The sequence below is a fragment of the Lynx canadensis genome, chromosome X (genome assembly GCF_007474595.2).
Source record: "Lynx canadensis isolate LIC74 chromosome X, mLynCan4.pri.v2, whole genome shotgun sequence".
Lineage (NCBI taxonomy): Eukaryota > Metazoa > Chordata > Mammalia > Carnivora > Felidae > Lynx > Lynx canadensis.
Window position 1 is genome coordinate 87,184,506 of NC_044321.2, and position 19,198 is coordinate 87,203,703.

Below are 19,198 nucleotides of genomic sequence, written 5' to 3' on the forward strand. Positions count from 1 at the left end.
CATGATCTTGTGGGTCAGGTATGTGGGAATTCAGCAAATTCACAGTGGAAGCCACCTAGTGGCTCCCTAGTGACCACCCTAGTCCTCCCCAGGGTTCTGAGAGCATCTGGCAGTAAGAGGAGGATGTGACTTGAGACGCCGTGGGAAGTACCATATAGCCCTCCCCCAAGCACCTTCTGCAACACACATAAACATTTCAAGATATTGCCCTTTTCCGATTTCACCAAAATCCACAACTAGGGATTCTTTCCTTGAGCTTCACCTTTATCTTGTCCTGAGTGATCTATTATAAAATCTTTTTTTAATGTCTACTTATTTTGAGACAGACACAGAGAGAGTGCAAGAGCAGGGGAGGGACGGAGAGAAGAGAGAGAGAGAATCCCAAGCAGGCTCTGCACTGTCAGCATGGAGCCTGATGTGGGGCTCGAACCCATGAACTGGGAAATAATGACCTGAGCTGAAGTCGGACGCTTACTGGACTGAGCCCCTCAGGTGCCCCTACCTTATGTATATTTTACCACAATTTTTAAAAAATGTAACTGAGGTATCTCCCTGTCTGCTCTGAGTGTATTCTCTTCAGAGGAAGAAGCCCAGGCCACAGTTTTTACCAAGACCCTGCCCTCCATCAAAACACAACTGATTGAGGGACTGGTGGGGTCACCTAGGACCTAAGTGTGCAAAGTTCAGTGTCTCGGTACGCCATGTGTCCTGCAACATGAATATGGGTGTACTATTCTGAAGAAACAGTGTACTAAGAAAAATAAGGAAGAGGCTAAAGAAAGAATATGCCAAACATTTGGCCAAGAGAAAGAGGTCATAGACAAACACCAGGGACAGATTGCGAAAAGACAGAGGCTGCCTTCTCTGAGAGCTTGGTATGCCTCATGTACTATGCTCTGAGGTCTAGCACAGAAGGAAGAGTTGCTTTAATCACTTTGTCTTCCTGCATAGTCTGTAGGTTGTGGTAAGTAACAATAGGGGTTGAAAAGTGACTTCTCATCCAGCTTCTTCTCCCAAAGCCACTTTGATAGGTGATTCAAGTTCACCTAGGGTTGGCCATTGACCACCATAACCCATTCACCCTGGTGGTCCTCAGTCATGCTCCCTTACCTTCATAGAACATTTTAGATTGCTCTTCCTCCTAGCTCCCTCATGAAGCCTGTGATTCCTTCCCTTCCTTCTCTTCTCTTCTGCCCTCTCTCAGTCCTTGACCTGTTGTCTTCAAAGTCTACATTCCAGTCTTGGTGGAACCCTGAAAATACACAGTATTAATTGTATTTTTTTAAAGAGGGCACTGTGGGCCTATGAGTAAAGGGAATGAATAGGATGGGGAGACAGTTATGCACAGATCCCTAGTCATCCAAGATTCTGAGAACGGGGGAGATCAGCTTAGAAATCTAGGAACCAGTGGCCAAGTCCCTACAATCCTCTTCTTTAAGCAATAAGAGCAGACTGTACATGGTGGAGAATTTTCTCTCTCCTGCCCCACCTTCCACCCACACAACTATCCAAAGGCACTGCCCCAAGGAAGGAAAGGGAAAATATAAACTTAACGCCTTATGCTTCGATAGCTGTTATAGGTCTAGCTTTTTCCCATACATGATCTTACTTGATCCTCAAATCCCCACAGCTGTGGAGACAGGCCCAGGAAGGCTAAGCAGCTCTTTCTGAGAAATGAAGCCATCTAATTGGCAAAGCCAGGGCTGGACCTCAGTCCTTCTGATTCTGGTCCTGTGCTCTCCACCACACTGTGGGGCATTTGCTTTAGCCGTCAGGCAAGATAGTTTGGAAAGCTGCCCAGTCCCTTTTCTCTTTGTTGGTACAAATCATGTGCAGATCCTTGCTTTCCAAAAGAGATGGCAAATTGAAAAGGAAAAGATGGTAACTACAAACTAACGAAAGACCCCATTTATATCCCTCTAGAAAAGTCAATCAGTCGACAACACAGAACTATGTGCGTAATGGAAGAAAAGTTTCCATTTATTTTTGCGCTGTCAATGAGCACTTCCAGACATTGGAACTCAAAACATCTCCTAGTCGTGCTCTGTTGGAAGCCTCGAGTTACAATTAAGGAAGCATGGGTCTTTTTCTTCATTATTGTTATGGAGCAATGATCTGACCTGACCTAAAACAGGATCTGCTTACACAGAAGAAATAGACTTGCCGGGTGGGTTGATAAAAGAACTCACTCCAGGGGCGCCTGGGTGGCGCAGTCGGTTAAGCGTCCGACTTCAGCCAGGTCACGATCTCGCGGTCCGTGAGTTCGAGCCCCGCGTCAGGCTCTGGGCTGATGGCTCGGAGCCTGGAGCCTGTTTCCGATTCTGTGTCTCCCTCTCTCTCTGCCCCTCCCCCGTTCATGCTCTGTCTCTCTGTGTCCCAAAAATAAATAAACGTTGGGAAAAAAAAATTAAAAAAAAAAAAAAAGAACTCACTCCAATTTATTAGAATCACATTCTGGAGAAGGCTAACATTTTCCCAACTTATACAGTCAGCTCAGGCTATTCAGGTTGTCCTTTCTGCCAAGCCCTGGTTGTCCTTTCTTCTATCTTTTGCCGACCACAATATGATCCCTTCCATGCTGTTGACACCCCCATTGGCCGGTAGAGATTCGAGTGCCCAGTCTTCTGGGAAAGTTTACTCTCTGGGACACAGTCTCAACCCTGAATGTATTTGGAAAAAGTGACTGGACAGTAGAGCAAATCGCTCTCCCCAGGCCAGGTCACTTTTCTCACTTGGAGAGTTCTGTCACTCCTCTTGCTACGTGTTCTTCACAGGTACTGTAAACATCATTTAAAAAAATAATATTTTTAAAAACAGAAATATTTTTGCAGTGGGATTTGTTTGCCCACAGCTGGCAATTAATGTTAATTATGGGCATCGTCCCAGTGGCTCCCAGCTTCCTTTATATATAAATCTTGGCAAGATGTTTAATGTCTATGAAAAATGGTACCGATTTGTCAACACCTAACCAGTGATTACGCTTCATTGTCAGAACAACCTTGTGTCCCCATTTATGCAAGAAAAATGACGGTCATGGTTGTACTTGAAATACATGGCTGGGGATTGTTCCTCTCACATGCCCCTAGGTGAGCACCTGGGTGGCTCAGTCGGTTAAGTTCCCGACTTCGGCTCAGGTCATGATCTCACGGTCTGTGAGTTCAAGCCCTGTGTTGGGCTCTGTGCTGACAGCTCAGAGCCTGGAGCCTGCTTCAGATTCTGTCTCCCTCTCTCTCTGCCCCTTCCCTGTTCATGCTCTGTCTCTGTCTCAAAAATAAATAAACATTAATTTTTTTTAAAAAAAGAGTTACAAAGGTGGCTTCTAAAACTTACCTTTGATAATAGTTAATAGGGATGGGTATGAAAAGACTTTTTTAAGTGTATCCTGAAAAACTACTTAAGTGGGAAACCCTTACTTAGCACCGTGATATTTCAAAGTGGCTCAGAATTAAAGGAAAAAAAAAGAGAAGAAAGCAGTTACAACTTTTGAAACAGCTGAAAACAAAATAAAACCCATTTAACCATATCAACCTTTTCTTCACCCACAATCACATCTGTGGTATTGGAATTGAATATATAGATCTAAATATTGCAACAATCCAACCCTCAAATCTAACATCATTTTCAAAAGCAAAAAGATTCCTTTTCTGTATAGTACTGGGTCTCAAGCCTGGGATTGTTGAGAGAAGAGTCTTAGGCTATTGCTTAAACAACCTTTATTACCTGCCTCCGATATTCCCCAGGTTACAGGGGAGGGAAACATCTGAGCCTCCTGTTCCATACATGAAGCAGACAGCTGCAATGGCAACTGAATCGATACAGGGGAGGCATTTGGAGGTATGGAGGTGACACACCCAGGGACGGTTACCCACACCAGAAGATGGCCACACTGCTAAAAATCAGGCCAGTTACTTTTGGGATGACAGCGGGATGCAAGAAAGGCATATAGTTGGGGTCATAGATCTTCCCCTCCCCTTGCAGCTTCCCTCCCCCTTCAGTCCCCATGAAGTCCATTCTAGCCCACAGACTGGTCCTAGTGTCCTGCTAGCTCCCTGCTGCAAGAGGGAGGGAGGGGAAAGATGTCTGGGGTCTCTTCATTTTTCTTTGTCTCGGTCCCTAAGGCAACAGGAAGCTGGAACTGCCGCGGCCCGCCTGGCAGCGAGGGCAAGCCCGCTGGCTCCGTGGAGTGAGCAGTCCCTGGCAGCCGCTGGAGAAGCTTAGACGGCCCAGAGTTGTGATAGACTTCATTGCTTCACTTCAATGCCAAGTGCTGGACGTGTTGGATTCAGTTCCCAGGGGGCTGGAGCATGGTGTCAGGGCTGTCTGAAGACAAGAGAGCAGAGGCAGTTTAGTGCAGTTGGGTGTGCGGGGTAGGGGTGTAGGCATGGGGTGGCCGGGTGGGAGGGTTAGGAGGGAAAAAGCGGTCTGGGGGGTGGGTAGGGTGGTGCTCCTTCCAGGGCCTGTCAGACGAGGTCTGCGGGCCTCTCCCCGTCTGGGCCTCAGGTGAGGCGGCACCTGGAAGGGGAGGAAAGGAGAAGGCGGGCGCCGCGCCCGGGGACGCGGGAGACCAGGAGGGCGCGCGCGCGAGAGCAAGGGGGTTCTAGACCCCCTCGGCGCCCTGGGCCGGGGCGGGCGGCGCCCCGGGGGCAAGCTGGCGGCGGCCCTGGGCCGGCGAGCCGGCCGCAGTCTCGGCGTCGGCGGCGGCCCACTCGTGCGCCGCGCAGGCCTGGGCCGGCTCGTCCTTGGCCTCGACGAGCTTGCGGGAGCGGGTGTAGGCCAGGATGAGGCCCCCGGCCAGGCAGGCGTAGAAGATCATGATGAGCAGGATGTAGAGATAGGCGTCGTCGCCCTTGGCGCTGGTCGCCTCGCGGCCCACGAACGGGTCGGGCCCGACCCCCATACCCATGCTCGGGCCAGGACCGGCGCCCAGTCCACTGGCGTTGCCCTGGTGGTGCAGCTCAAGCAGCAGGCGGCTGAGGAGGGTGCGCAGCCGCTGGCTCTCGCTGCAGTTCATGGCTGTCGGGGAGTGACACGGCGGCTCCAGGACGCTGCTGACCTTTCCCCCCTGGGCGAGGGGAAGCGAGCGGGAGGCGGCAGCGGCACCCGGGCTCCCGGGCGGGCAGTGGCTGGGGGCGCGGGCCGCGCGGGCCTCCTTATCCCCTCACCCCCGCCCTCCTCCCCTTCCCCACCACGCCCCCTCCGGCCCGAGGCCGCCTCTTCCCAGGCTCCGGCTGTCTCGGCGCTCTGGGGAAAGGGGACAGCTGGTGGGGGGAGGAGAAGGGGACAAAGGAGGGGGCGAGGCCCGGAGAGGCGCGGAGGGGCGGGGGCGCGGAATGCACGAGGCCCCAGGCGGCAGAGGCTGGCGGGGCGGCTTGCTGGGGCCAAGCCTGGACCCTGGGCTGCGGAAGAGAATTCCTTCCAAGTTCTGGCCACCTGCCCTGCAGGCCCGGCTTTGGCCCAGAGACAGCATCTGGCCCCCCAAGGCAAGCCATGCCCCAGGGTTCCGTCAGCTCTGCCGCAACGGAGGCAGGCCAGACGGCTCCCGCGCATCTGATGGCTTCTGCTCCCATAGACCAGGACCTTGGCCTATCTTTCCAGCCCTAATTCCGTCCCCCGCGCCCGGAGGAGAGAGCGTGTTATTCTGAAGATGCTCAGGATGGATTTGGTGACTGAAGCAGAGGACGAACCCTTGGCCTTCCAGAAAGGTTTCTGACAATATAGGAGCTTCCTTGGAAGTACCCCTGCTCTGACCTCCTATCACGTGTTTAGAGAGGCCTATACATCTTAGCATGTGACTATACTATCCATGATATGACCCTGTTTCCCTCTGTCAAGCCCTCTTCCCAGAAATGAAACCAAGCTCTTCCGTTAAAAGGAACACACACCGTAACAAGGCCCATTGACTAAACTCTCTAGACATCTCAGGATCTGAAAAGTGCAAGTTCTAGAAAATATGTGCACCTGCCGCCTCTACATCCAGTTAGGTCAGCACCCAGCCCCGTGCCTCCCTAGGGCTTGGTAACAGGTCTAGGCCCTGCAGTCTTGTGGGGCAGCCATATTTTCCCCAGAGGGTATTTTCTTTTAGGGGAAAACAAGGCACTAAGACGAATGATCAGACCACAGTATGTTAAACTACAAAAGGTCTGGGCTTCACAAAAGAATCATGCTCAGAGGATTAATTTGTAGGCAGTGAGTAGAAAAACACAGGAGGTAGTGCTGATCAGATCTGGTTGTCCGGTGAGAATAGAATGAATGAAAAAAAGGATATGCCCTTATGCACACCTTGAAAATCAAGCTGCCCACTCAAGACCTTTCGGTCCAGGGACCATTCAGTCTGCAGGAGCCACGGGTTTAAAAAGGAAGGTTTAAAAGAGAGAGAGAGGAGAGAGAGTGAGAGTTTTCGTGTGCCTCTGCCCCAGCCACCCTTCAGGGATTGCAGTCTTCTGTGTGTTGGGGTGAGGTTGGCACCCCAGGGCACTATATCCAGGGTCTCAAACAGAGCCGTTCTTACCAGCTTCTGCAGGACTCAGAAACATTCCATGTGACCCTGACCACTGACTCCCTCCTAACCACCTTGCCTCAGTGTCCTCACCTCAGAGTGGCTGAGGGAACAATTGTTAAAGTGATTTGGCATGACTAATGCCAGAGGACATACCTAGCAAATTCTCAAAACAGTATCAACCTAGGGACAGGACTGATAAGCTGACAGACTCCTCTTATCTGTTACATCATGCCCAGAAATATCTAGGGTTGGGGGGTGGGGTGAGGGGAGGTAAGGAAGAAGCCCCTTCACTGTAGCATAAAAATAATCGTTAAATTTGTATTGTACTTTCAACAGCCGTATGAGCTAATAGGATTATTCCCATTTTCAGAAAAGGAAACAAGTTCAGTTAAGAAGCAGGACTGGAATGAGCAAGTTTGACCTTGTTCTTCTCAGTCCTAACACATTACTCTTGTCACATGGATGGTACCCATGAGCTGCTTCCATTTCTCCACCTCTCTCTTCCCTGGAATCTAAAATCCAGGACATTTTGCCAAACCACTCTCTGTAAGTTCACCAATGACCTCCTGACCAAATTCAAGGGTCTCTGCTCAGTTTAAGTCTTTGACCTCGAGGATGAATTTGATACCATCAGCCACCCACTCTTTCCTGTAAGTGTCCTACCCTTGGCTCTCATGGCATTGCATTCTCAAGTTTCGCTTCTTATCTCCCTGACCCATCATTCTCAGTCTCCTTTGCTGGCTCCTCTTCTTTCCTCCTCTCATTAACTATTGGAATCCCTGAAGACTCAGCCCTCAGCTTTTCTCTCTTAACATCCATTTCCTTGGAAAGTGTCTCCTTACATGGTTTCGCCGACCACCTGCCATATAGTTAGCCAAATTTGAATCTCTGGCTCTGATCCTTTCTCAGATCCATCAGCCCCTTCCTTTCTGGTTTTATTGCCACAAGCTTAATCCAGGCTCTCATTACCTCAAGTCAAATATGCAAACGGCAGAGTCTCCTGGCAGATCTCCCTGCCTATAACCCAATCCACCCGGCTCTGGCTGGAATACAGCTCTTCCTCGACTTACAATGGGGTTATGTCCCCATAAACCCATGACAAGTTGAAAATATCTTAAATCAAAAATGTGTTTAATACCCAACCTACATCACAGCTTAGCCTATAGCCTACCTTCGAAGTGCTCAGAACTCTTACATTAGCCTACTGTTGGGCAAAATCATCTAACACAAAGCCTATTTGATAATAAAGTGTTGGATGTCTCATGTAACTTACTGAATACTGTACTGAAATCAGAATGGCTGTTACACAGAGCATATTGGTTATTTACCCCAGTGATGCAACTCACTGCCACTACCCAGCGTCATGAGAGCGAATCGTATACCACATACAGCTAGCCCAGGAAAAGATCCAAATTCAAAACTGGAAGTACAGTTTCTAAGAATGTGAGTCAGTTTTGCACTATCGTAACGTGAAAGAATTTTAAGTCAAGCCATCCTAAGTCGGAGACCGTGTGTAATTCTTCAATACCACTTCCATCAATTCAGCCCTATGTTCAGAAACTCAGTGATGTTCCCCATTGCTTCTTTCATGAAGTCCAATCTTTGGTAGGCCTGAGGTCCTCACCACCAATGGGCACCATTTCTTCCCTCTTGAATCTGAAAAACCGCATTTTCCCTGAGTTCCTCTCCAATGCTCTGTGCCTTTCACCTTCCTCAAAATCCACTGACTGAAGGAAGCCTTGTCTGATACCCCTGTTCGTGCTCTCAGAGTCTTTACCATGCAGCCCTCCTCATGGTACCTTAACTCGGACTCCAGCATTCAATACAGAAAATCTAGAAAATAGAAAAACGCCCAGAAAAAAATTACCAATAGCATGCACATGTGTGTGCACACATCATTGTTTGGTAACCTATCTGTTCACTTAACATCTTGTGGGGAGCCAGGGTGGCTCAGTTGGTTAAGCATCTGACTTCAGCTCAGGTCATGATCTCGAGGTTGGTGAGTTCGAACCCCACGTTGGGCTCCGTACTGACAGCTGAGGGCCTGGAACCTGCTTTGGATTCTCTCCCTCTCTCTCTCTCTCTCTCTCTCTCAAAAATAAATAAATAAATAAGCATTTAAGGAAAACATCTTGTGAATTTTTCCTATATCAATTACTATTTTTATAACATCATGGTACTATCCGCACAGTATTTAAGACCATAGATCTCCCTTTATATACGTAAATTAGCTCTTATTGTTAGATCTCTGGTTATCTCCAGGCTTTTGCTATTCAAAATAATGTTTCAATGGATACATACAAAGCTAATTCTAATTCCGTTAAATGAAATAATTGCGAGAGGGAAGGCACATCACTAACTTACAGAAGACTGGCAATGGGGAGCGGGAGATGTGTAGAAGGGGGTGGAGACAGGAATGGAGACTACTCGTAAAATTTAAAAAGGCCCAACCCTCAGAAAAAAATAACAGGTGTGTGTGGGGGGATCTGGCTTTCTTTTCACTCAAGGAGCTGCTGTGCATCCCTTCAGATCCCAGTTCCAGGCCAGCCCTGAATGGCTGAGATGCCAACCCCATTTCCCCACCACACTTAATGAAACTGCAAATCCATCAGATGAAGATTAGATCTCATTCCTCCCCACCCTTCCACCACCCCCCCTTTCTAAACCTACCCCATACCTATCAAATAATCATCTGTTTATCTATCGTCCAGAACTCACTTATTTCCTGGATGGCAATCGAGTGTGTCGACAGAGGGAAGTAATTTTGCCAAAGGACGGGCACAGATGGTAAGCCCTGTTAGAGTCCAGAAGGCCGGCAAACCCATAACGGGCCCTGAGGAAGGGGAAGAAAGAAGGCTTCATGAAGCCTGAAGTACAGACTGAGAAAGAATCATTCATTCATTCATGCGTTCAAGAAATATTTATCACATGTATTTATCACATGTTCCACTGGGCAAGGTACTGTGCTGAGCCTGAGACACACGGATGAACGAGTCACATTGGTGAACTATCTGTGGCTTCATAACACTTACAGCTGCTTTGTGAACTGCAAAAAAGCAGGGGGCACAAGGATCTGGAGTGAAATGAGCAGTGGGCTTGAAGTCTCACCAGAATTCTGGCTTGGAGAGAATTCTGACTCTGGACCCAAACTTTAATCACTAGAGCCCAAAGCCTTGTTTGAGAAAGGAAGAGCCCAGGGGCTCCTGGGTGGCTCAGTCAGTTAAGTGTCCAATTTCAGCTCAGGTCATGATCGCAACGGTTCATGAGTTTGAGCCCCGCATCAGGCTCTCTGCTGCAGAGCCTGCTTCAGATCCTCTGTCTCCCTCTCTCTCTCCCCCTCGCTCCGAACTCACGTACGCGCACACACTCTCTCTCTCATAAATAAATAAACATTTTTTTAAAAAAGGAAGATCTCAGGTGGTCTGAGCTCACCTTTTTGGCAACCCACCCTACGTGCTCCTGGTGGCACCATCTTGAGGGTGTGGCCTGCCAGCCGCCACAGCAGATCCATTCTCAAAAGACAGAGGAGAATAAATGAGAGACTGACTGGGTCCCACTGGGGCTTCTCAGTTGTTCCATAGGAATATGCATGGTATTTGGGTGGGGGTGGGGTGGAGATGGGTTTGATAAAGATCACAATATGTGTGGGTTGGGATGGGCCTTAGGGGCTTCAAGTGCCTTCTTTAGAGACTATTGGGGGTCTTGGTGGGCTTGTGCTGAGGTCACCCTACATTCCAAGCCACAAACTGGAGCATCAGATATGGTTCCCTGACCTCATTTATTGAAGACTTAGCATGTGCTGGGCAGATTACATACATTATATTAACCTTGCAGCAACCCTATGAGGTGGGTAGGAGTGATGTTAAAAATATTTAACAGCAGGGCGCCTGGGTGGCTCAGTCGGTTAAGTGTCCAACTTCAGCTCAGGTCATGATCTCATCGTTCGTGGGTTCTAGCCCCGCATGGGGCTCTGTGCTGACAGCTCAGAGCCTGGACCCTGCTTCAGATTCTGTGTCTCCTCTCTCTGCCCCTGCCCCGCTCACACTCTTTCTCTCTCTCTCTCAAAAATAAACAAACATTAAAAATTTAAAAAAAATATTTAAGATCATTATGTCTTGGGCACTGACCATTCAGAGTAGACTAACAATCAGAATAGATGCTGGCCAGGGGCGCCTGGCTGGCTCAGTCAGAAAAGCACAAAACTTTTTTTTTTTTTTTTAATCTCTAGTTCATGTACAGTGTAGTCTTGACTTCAGGAATAGAAACCAATGATTCATCTCTTACAACACCCAGTGCTCATCCCGAAAAATGCCCTCCTTAATGCCCAGTCACCCATTTAACCCACCCCCATCAACCCTCAGTTTGTTCTCTGTATTTGAGTCTCTTATGGTTTGCCTCCGTCTCTGTTTTTATCTTATTTTTCCTTCTTTTCCCCCATATTCATCTGTTGTGTTTCTCAAATTCTACATGAGTGAAATCATATGATATCTGACTTTCTCTGACTTTTTTCCCTTAGCATAATACCCACCAGTTCCATCCACGTTGTTGCACATGGCAAGATTTCATCCTTCTTCATCACTGAGTAATATTCCACTGTGTATATATACACCACATCTTCTTTATCCATTCATCAGTCAGTGGACATTTGTGCTCTTTCCATAATTTGGCTATTGTTCATAGCACTGCTATAAACATTGGGGTGCATGTGCCCCTTCCAATCAGCATTTTTTAATCCTTTGGATAAATTTCTAGTAGTGCAATTGCTGGATTGTAGGGTAGTTCTATTTTTAATTTTTTGAGGAGCCCCCATGCTGTTTTCCGGAGCGGCTGCACCAGTTTGCATTCCCACTAACAGGAGCATGAAACTCTTGATCTCAGGGTTGTGAGTTGGAGCCCCACATTGTATATGTAGAGATTACTTAAATAAATAAAAACTCAAAAAGAATAGATGCGAGCTGTAAATAACCATTATAGCCTTACAGAGCCACTACATCATGGAGCAAAGAAGGAAGAGAGGGGCATAGACTAAACAGCTGCCTGTTTCCATGAAGGTGAAACCAGAATCTCGTCCCTTTGTGCCCTGGGTCATTCTGAACTGCCCTCCTCCCCATGGGAGCTTCCATCAGTTCCCTCTGCTCATCGAAGGTACATGAAAAACTCCCTTGCCCGCCAACCCCTCTAAAGCAAAGATATCTATTGCAGCTGCCCCCTTTCTCCCATCAATTTTCCAAGGATGTTACTTGTTGGCTTAAAATTCTTGAATGGGCCCCACTGGATCGCCAAATTATCACCTTAGTGTGGCCTTCGAGAGACTCTCTGTGGGTTCTGGATTGGAAATGCCTTCCAATCATATTTGCAGCAATAACTACCCACATGTCTTCAATGCCAGGCACTTTTCCTTTTTTAGTTATTATTTTTTAATTGAGACATAATTGACATATAACCTTATGTAAGTTCAGGGTATATAGTGTGTTGATTCGATATATTTATATATTGCAATATGATTGCCACTGTCGTGTTAGCTAACACGTCAATCACGTTCTATACTTATCACTTCTTTTTTGTGGTAAGAACAATTAAGACGCTTTTTCTACTAGATGAAATTTCACTCGCCTTAGCATCTCCACAGTGTAGGATGACAGTGACATGTGTGTTTGTCAGATGGTCCCTACAGACCCTTTGAGGGCAAGTGCTGTGTTCTTCTTCTTTGTAGCCTTGGCCTAGTCTGGCACGGTGCCTGGTATATCACAGGTGCTCAGGAAATATTTACCTAGGTTTGTGGTCTGCCTTCCTCCAATGAAGCCTTTTTACATTTGGGAAAAAAAAAATCACTCCATGCAGGATACAAAACCTTGTGGTTACATTTTTTTTTTCCAAAAAGAAAAAACTTCATTATGAGAAATTTGAAACACACAGCAAAGTTGGAAGAATTTTCCAGTGGATACCTTGTTACTTACTGGCTAGATTCCACCACTAATGTTTTCCTATCGTAGCCTTTATTCATCCATCAGCTATCCATCTCTCCGTTTGTCCATTGTCTTTTTGAAACTGCAGACCCCAGTACACTTCCCCACTCCTAAGCACTTTCCACATGCCTATCCTTAACTTGAATTCAATATTCGCTTATTCTTGTTTTCCTTTTGAGGTAAAATATACATAAGATGAAATGCACAAGCATTAATTGTACCTTTGCTGAGTTTTGACAAATGTAACGGTGTAACTTAACCACCTACTAAGATATAGAACACTATCATCTCTCAAGAAGGCTTCCTCTTATCCCTTCTCAGGTTTTCCCTTCCCTTCACCCCCAGAGGCAACCGCTCTTCTGATTTTTTTCCCATCATTGGTTGGTTTGGCCTGTTACAGACCTTCATATAAATGGAAACATATAGTATGAATTCTTTTGTATAAGACTTCTTTTACTAGGCCTGATGTTTTTGAGAATCATCCCTGTCATCGTATATACAGTATTTAGCCCCTTTCATTGATTTGTTTATTTCTTTATTTTGAGGGTGAGAGAGCACAAGGGGGAGAGGGGCAAAGGGAGAGGGAGAGAATCCCAAGCAGGCTCCGTGCTATCAGCGCAGAGCCCAAGATGGGGCTCGATCTCACAAACTGTGAGATCATGAACTGAGCCAAAATCAATAGATGCTTAACCAACTGAGCCCCCCAGGCGCCCCAGTGGTTTACTCCTTTTGATTGCCGAGTGGTACTCCATGTTGTGATCATAGCTCAGTTTGCTTATCCGTTCTCCCTTCTCCTGCTGATGGAAGTCCAGTTTTTGCTATTAAAAGTAAATCTGCGGGGTGCCTGGCTGGCTCAGCTTATAGTGTATGTGACTCTCGATCTCGGGGTTGTGAATTTGAGCACCCATGCTTGGTGTAGAGATTGCTTAAAAATAAAATCTTTTTTTTAAAAAAGTAAAGCTGCTAAGAATGTTTTCATACAAGTGTTTTTGTGGACATATGTTTTCCTTTTTCTTGGGTAAATACCTAGGGGTAGAAATGCTGGGTCATAGGAAAAAGAGTTTTAGAAGACACAGCCAGACTGTTTCCCAAAGTGTTTGTATCTTGTATACTCCTACCAACAATGTATGAGGATTCCAATTGATTGTGGTTACTTTTAGCCTTGCTTTGTACTCATGAAACGCATTTGCCCTTACACTTCTGAAAGGGCCAAGACTGACCGTGGTTTATTACTTAAAGCCTTCCCCCTATTTTGCTGATTACTAAATGCACATCCAAACTAAGTGTAGATAGAGTTGCTAAAACGCGAGAGTCAGTTCTGTGTGACAATAGTTTTCAATGAAAGCTATTCAGTGAATAGCTGTGTGCCAAGCACTGGGATAAGACTTTATACCTCACTCAGTCCTTGCAAGAACCCTGTGAGGGACGTACAGGACCATTCCCATTATACAGATGAGGAAACTGAGGCCCAGAGAGGTTAAGTAACTTGCCCCAAACCCCAGAGCTTGTAGGTGGCCAAGATGAAACTTGAACCAGAGTCCTTAATCTTTATTACTGCCATGCTGTAATGCTGCTGTATAATGTCCTTTGTACAGAGGCTGGTAGGGTGGGGGGGTGGAGGGGTGGAAAACTTCTGTGTTAGAAGCCTCATCTCACCTCCTTATTTTTCAGCTGAGGATATGGAGGTCCAGAGAGAAGGGACTTGCCTGAAGTCCCCCATTAGTTCATGGCAGAGTCATCTGAATCCAGCCAGGGAGACTTTCTACTCCACAGCACAGCCTTCTTCAATGACTTGTGCAATTCAGATTTTATTTCTGACTTTTCGTTGGTGACAAGAGTCTGCAAACCACGTTGAGGTCTTTCAAAGAAGTGCATAAATCTGAAAGGGTGGAGTAGAATCAACCTTCCCTTTGGGGCCAAAGCATAAGGTCATAAATTAAATTGTCAGATGTGTGTCAATACATGCCTGAACATTATCTCAAACCTGTTTCTCCCACCAACTCACTTTTCTCTGAAAAGGGAAAGAAAACAGTGAGAATGCTTGGGATATTCTGTGGGAAAGGAGTGGGAAAGGAAGAGTCCCGAGGGCACGTTTCTCTTGGACTCCCATGCCGCCACCTGGTGGAAGCCTAGGGTTTTGTTTTCTCTTTGTTCAGAATGTTTTTCAACTGGAGCGTTTAATGCCAGTTTCTGTGCCAGGACCCGCTTTATTTAGATGGTTAGGCAGGGGGGATCTACAGGAGATTTGCTTCCTCCCATGATAGAGCTAACTTTCTAGGGTTCAGGGGTTACCTAGACCATTGCAGCAGGGTGTTGGTAAAGACCCTATTAGAGGCAAATAGTAAAGCACAGTACTTAAGAGCAGCAGATCCAACAAATAAACTTTAAAAAGCAGGGGCCGGGCATCTGGGTGGGCCAGTTGGTTGTCTGCCTTTAGCTCAGGTCATGATCTCACCATTCGAAAGTTCAAGCCCCACATTGGGCTCTGCACTGACAGCACGGAGCCTACTTAGGATTCTCTCTCTCTCTCTCTCTCTCTCTCTCCCCCTCCCCCACTCACGCTTTCTCTCTCTCTCTCTCTCTCTCTCTCTCTCAAAATAAATAAACTAAAAAAGAAAAGAAAGAAAAGAAAAGAAAAGAAAAGAAAAGAGCAAGAGCTCCAGCCTCAGATAAATTGGCATTTTAGTCCTGGCTTGGCCACCTACCAGCTGTTACCTTGAGCTGTCCCTCAGTTTCCTCTTCTGTAAAATGGCAATAATAATAAAAGTGCTTATTATAGGAGTGCCTGGGTGGCTCAGTAGGTTGAGCGTCCGAATCTTGATTTCTGCTCAGGTCATGATCTCACTGTTGGTGAGATGGAGCCCCGAACCTGGCTCTGCGTTGACAGCTCAGAGCCTGCTTGGGATTTTTCTCTCTCCTCTTTCTCTCTGCTCCTCCCCCACTCGTGCTCTCGCACTGTCGCAAAATAAGTAAATAAATAAATACACTTAAAAATATCTTTTAAAAAGTGCTTACTATAGAGGCGCCTGGGTGGCTCAGTCCGCTAAGCGTCCGACTTGGGATCAGGTCATGACCTCACGGTTCGTGAGTTCGAGCCCTGTGTCGGGCTCTGTGCTGATAACTCAGAGCCTGGAGCCTGCTTCGGATTCTGTGCCTCCCTCTCTCTGCCCCTTCCCCACTCGCACTCTGTCTGTCTCTCTCTCTCAAAAATAAATAAACATTAAAAAAATTTTTTAAAGTGCTTACTATAGGATTTTGTGGCAAAGGTTGAATAAGATAATGCATGTAAAACACTTAGCCTAGTGCTATGAATATATTAGATGCTCAATAATGTCAGCTGGGCTTATTTCCTCATTAACAATAAGCATGTGGTGTGTGGAACCCATAAGAGGAGCATTCAACTCAACCTTAGAGAGCTCACGGCAAATGTCCCTGAGGGTGCGACACTTGAGATGTCTTGAGTAGGAAATAACTACTTGTACCCTTTCTCCAAGTGGGAAGCAATATCCACAACACATGGGCAAGCAAAACGACAGGACTCACCTCCCTTCACCCCTCCGTCATCAGGGATTTCAGGGCGGGCCTCTGAGCTGGAAGATGATCTGGGAACATTTAGGAATCACTGGAATCGGGCCCCAGTGAGTAGGAGCAGCTTGACTTATAATTAGATGCTAGGAGAAAAATCAAGACCAGTTGTATCAACTACCATATGTTTGTTTTCATTTTGGCTTTGTTTTGGGGCAATAATGCTTCAGTGGCTCTTCATTCATCCAGCATTATGCTAAATAGGCATGATGGGGCTTGCTAATTTCCCACTGCCTCAAAACACAGTTCTGGGCCCCTCAGCTGATTTTCCAAATTGCGCCTGGCACACGCCATGACCGTGTGGGACTTTTTCTGTTCTTCCCTGCAAACTTTTTTTTAATGTTTGTTTATTTTTGAGAGACAGAGAGAGACAGAGAGAGAGAGAGAGAGACAGAGCATGAGTGGGGGAGGGGCAGAGAGAAAGGGAGACACAGAACCTGAAGCAGGCCCCAGGCTCTGAACTGTCAGCACAGAGCCCGACATGGGGCTCAAACCCATGGACTGCAAGTTCATGACCTGAGCTGAAGTGGGATGATTAACCGACTGAGCCATCCAGGTGCCCCCTCCTTGTAAACTTTTAACCCTTCCATATTATCCAAATTTTACTCGTTCTCCAAGGTCTAGACTTTTTCAGTCATCCATTCATGAAAAGTTTTCTTTTTTTTTAAAATTGAAACATAATTGACATATTAGTTTCAGGTTTACAACATAATGATTCAATATTTGTATATATTGGGAGGCTCAGTCAGTTAACTATCCAGCTTTGGCTCAGGTCATGATCTCATGGTTCATGAGTTCAAGCCCTACATCGGGCTCTGTGCTGACAGCTCAGAGCCTTGAGCCTGCCTCAGATTCTGTGTCTCCGTCTCTGTGGCCCTCCCCCGCTCTCACTCTGTCTCTGTCTCTGTCTCTGTCTCTGTCTCTCTCTCACTCTGTCAAAAATAAATAAACATTGGGGCACCTGGGTGGCTCAGTCTGCCTGGGACCGCACACGTGAAAGCAAAGAATTGTGACCCCGTGTTTCCAATGCCTTCCAGGAAGAAGGATATATCCAGAAGAGTATTTCCACGAGCTTTCACCACATAGCACACATCAGTAACACACAGGATGCCCCGGGATCAATGAACAAGAAAGCAACCACCTGAAGGGCAGAGGGCATCGCTATCTCAGGCACACCTGGAATCTCTGAGAGATCTCTGGTCTAGAATGTCAAGCTATGAGATCGCTGTTGCTCTCACCCCACTTTGTTCTTGCAGGCTGATGGGGACAGGAGGGATGCTGCTACAGATGAATATGCCCTCTTTGTTATTAGCTAGAAGCCGGTGAGAGTCACTCTGGCCTCCTCAGCATCAGGCTCAGACTGGAGGTTCCAAGGAAGCCTTCCCTGACAACTGAGGCCTGAAAGGATCTCTCCCTTTTCCAAATTCCTATACACTTAGTCTTCAGCTCACAGTTCAGCTTCTAATTCACCCCCATAGGCTGATATTGTGCACTGATGGTGCAAGACCTTCCTCATGCCTGCCCTGTAGCCACCTAGCAATACTAAACAGGACAGGGCTCAAAAGTATGGCGGATTAAGTGCCGTGCTTTAAGACAGAAGAAATTTCATTGGAACTTAAGAGGGCCTTGCCACAGAAATGTCTACTATCCAAGAAGAGTCCAGTGCCCAATCCATGTTTAAAAACTTAAAAAAAAAAAAAGTTACAGAGAGGGAGGGAGGCAAACCATAAGAGACTCTTATATACAGAGAACAAACTGAGGGTTGATGGGGGCTGGGGGAGAGGGGAAAGTGGGTGATGGGCATCGAGGAAGGCGCCTGTTGGGATGAGCACTGGGTGTTGTATGAAAGCCAATTTGACAATAAATTATATTAAAAAATAAATATATTAAATTAAAATTAAATTAAATTAAATTAAATTAAATTAAATTAAATTAAAAAAACTTTAAAGAGAGGGGCGCCTGGGTGGCTCAGTTGGTTAAGCATCTGACTTCAGCTCAGGTCACGATCTTGCGGTTTGTGAGTTCGAGTCCTGCGTCGGGCTCTGTGCTGACAGCTCAGAGCCTGGAGCCTACTTCAAATTCTGTGTCTCCCTCTCTCTCTGCCCCTCCCCCACCCCCCACACTCTGTCTCTCTCAAAAATAAATAAACATTTTAAAAATGTTTTAAAAAGAATTAAAAACTTTAAAGAGAGAAAGTTACAAAGTTTTAAGAGGATAAAGTCACAGCCTTCTTCCTGGAGACACGATGCTGAATCCCCATAGCTCCAGGCCAGTTTGGAGTTTTTCTTCTCTGAGCAAAACCAAAGGCCAACTGAGACCTCCCACAACCCTGGGAGATGGGATCGAGGGAGCTCTTATTTCCATCATAAGCACAAGGGACGAATCCAGAAGCAAAGAGCACCCAAGGGACCTCTTGCAGACCAAGCAGAGGCTCCTGCTGAAATGAAACAGAAGACTCCTTTCCTTCACTCAGACTCCCTGTGAGAGGTTAATTCTCTCACCTTCAGGAATCCTGATGGCTAATGAAAGGCAGATCTGGATTAAAATTCCTTCCCAGAGGAAGGCTGGGGATCCAACTGGACAGATCTTAACTCCCTCAAGTTGTTCTTGCTTCCAACAGTCACTGTCTGGGCAGAACGACTTCCTGACTTCCCTCTCTGGCCCTGTCCCCTACCCCTTCTTGGGGAGCTACGTTACTACTGCCCTGGGTTGATGTGTGCCATTCACCATCCCACACAGAATGTGGGCGTTAGAGCGCCCGATCCCAAGGAACGTTGAAGTCACAGCTAAGGTAGGACTGTTGGCCATAAAGAAGAAAGTATACTTGGACACATCTGTACTAAATATAGGTGTATATGTATATCTGATTCTGAGCCTCCTGTAATACCATGGGCTGGCAAAGAGCTGGGCACATGAAGAAATATCTGACTTTGAAAGAAATCATTTTCAGATTTCTGCTGCAGAAGTCTCTCTGGAGAGATACAAGATACAGGAGTCTCTTGACCTTTGTTGTTTGATTGATTCCTTACCACCCCAAAGCAAAAATACAAATTAGGTTGAGCTGAGTTGATGTTGAGTGGCCCCACCACTGGAGCCTGTTTCTGATCCTTGCCACCCTTCAGGAATGTCTCCCAAGAAACATCCTGCT

General features: G+C 46.7%; 1 protein-coding gene and 1 long non-coding RNA gene across 2 annotated transcripts; both read right to left on the reverse strand.

Moving 5' to 3' along the window:
- Positions 1-3,696: 3,696 nt before the first annotated feature.
- On the reverse strand, positions 3,697-9,373 carry LOC115507524. The gene is made up of 2 exons (XR_004343243.1): positions 9,218-9,373; positions 3,697-4,320 (listed from the first exon to the last, which is right to left on the reverse strand). It is a non-coding gene; the product is annotated as an uncharacterized LOC115507524 (long non-coding RNA).
- On the reverse strand, positions 4,598-5,103 carry KCNE5 (potassium voltage-gated channel subfamily E regulatory subunit 5). Its single transcript, XM_030305932.1, has one exon. The coding sequence runs from the start codon at positions 5,009-5,011 to the stop codon at positions 4,598-4,600; it is 414 nt and encodes a 137-aa protein (XP_030161792.1). The 5' UTR covers positions 5,012-5,103.
- Positions 9,374-19,198: the final 9,825 nt, after the last annotated feature.

Bases quoted from the DNA above. Each gene is read 5' to 3' on its own strand.
- KCNE5 (XM_030305932.1), bottom strand. From the start codon at position 5,011: ATGAACTGCAGCGAGAGCCAGCGGCTGCGCACCCTCCTCAGCCGCCTG.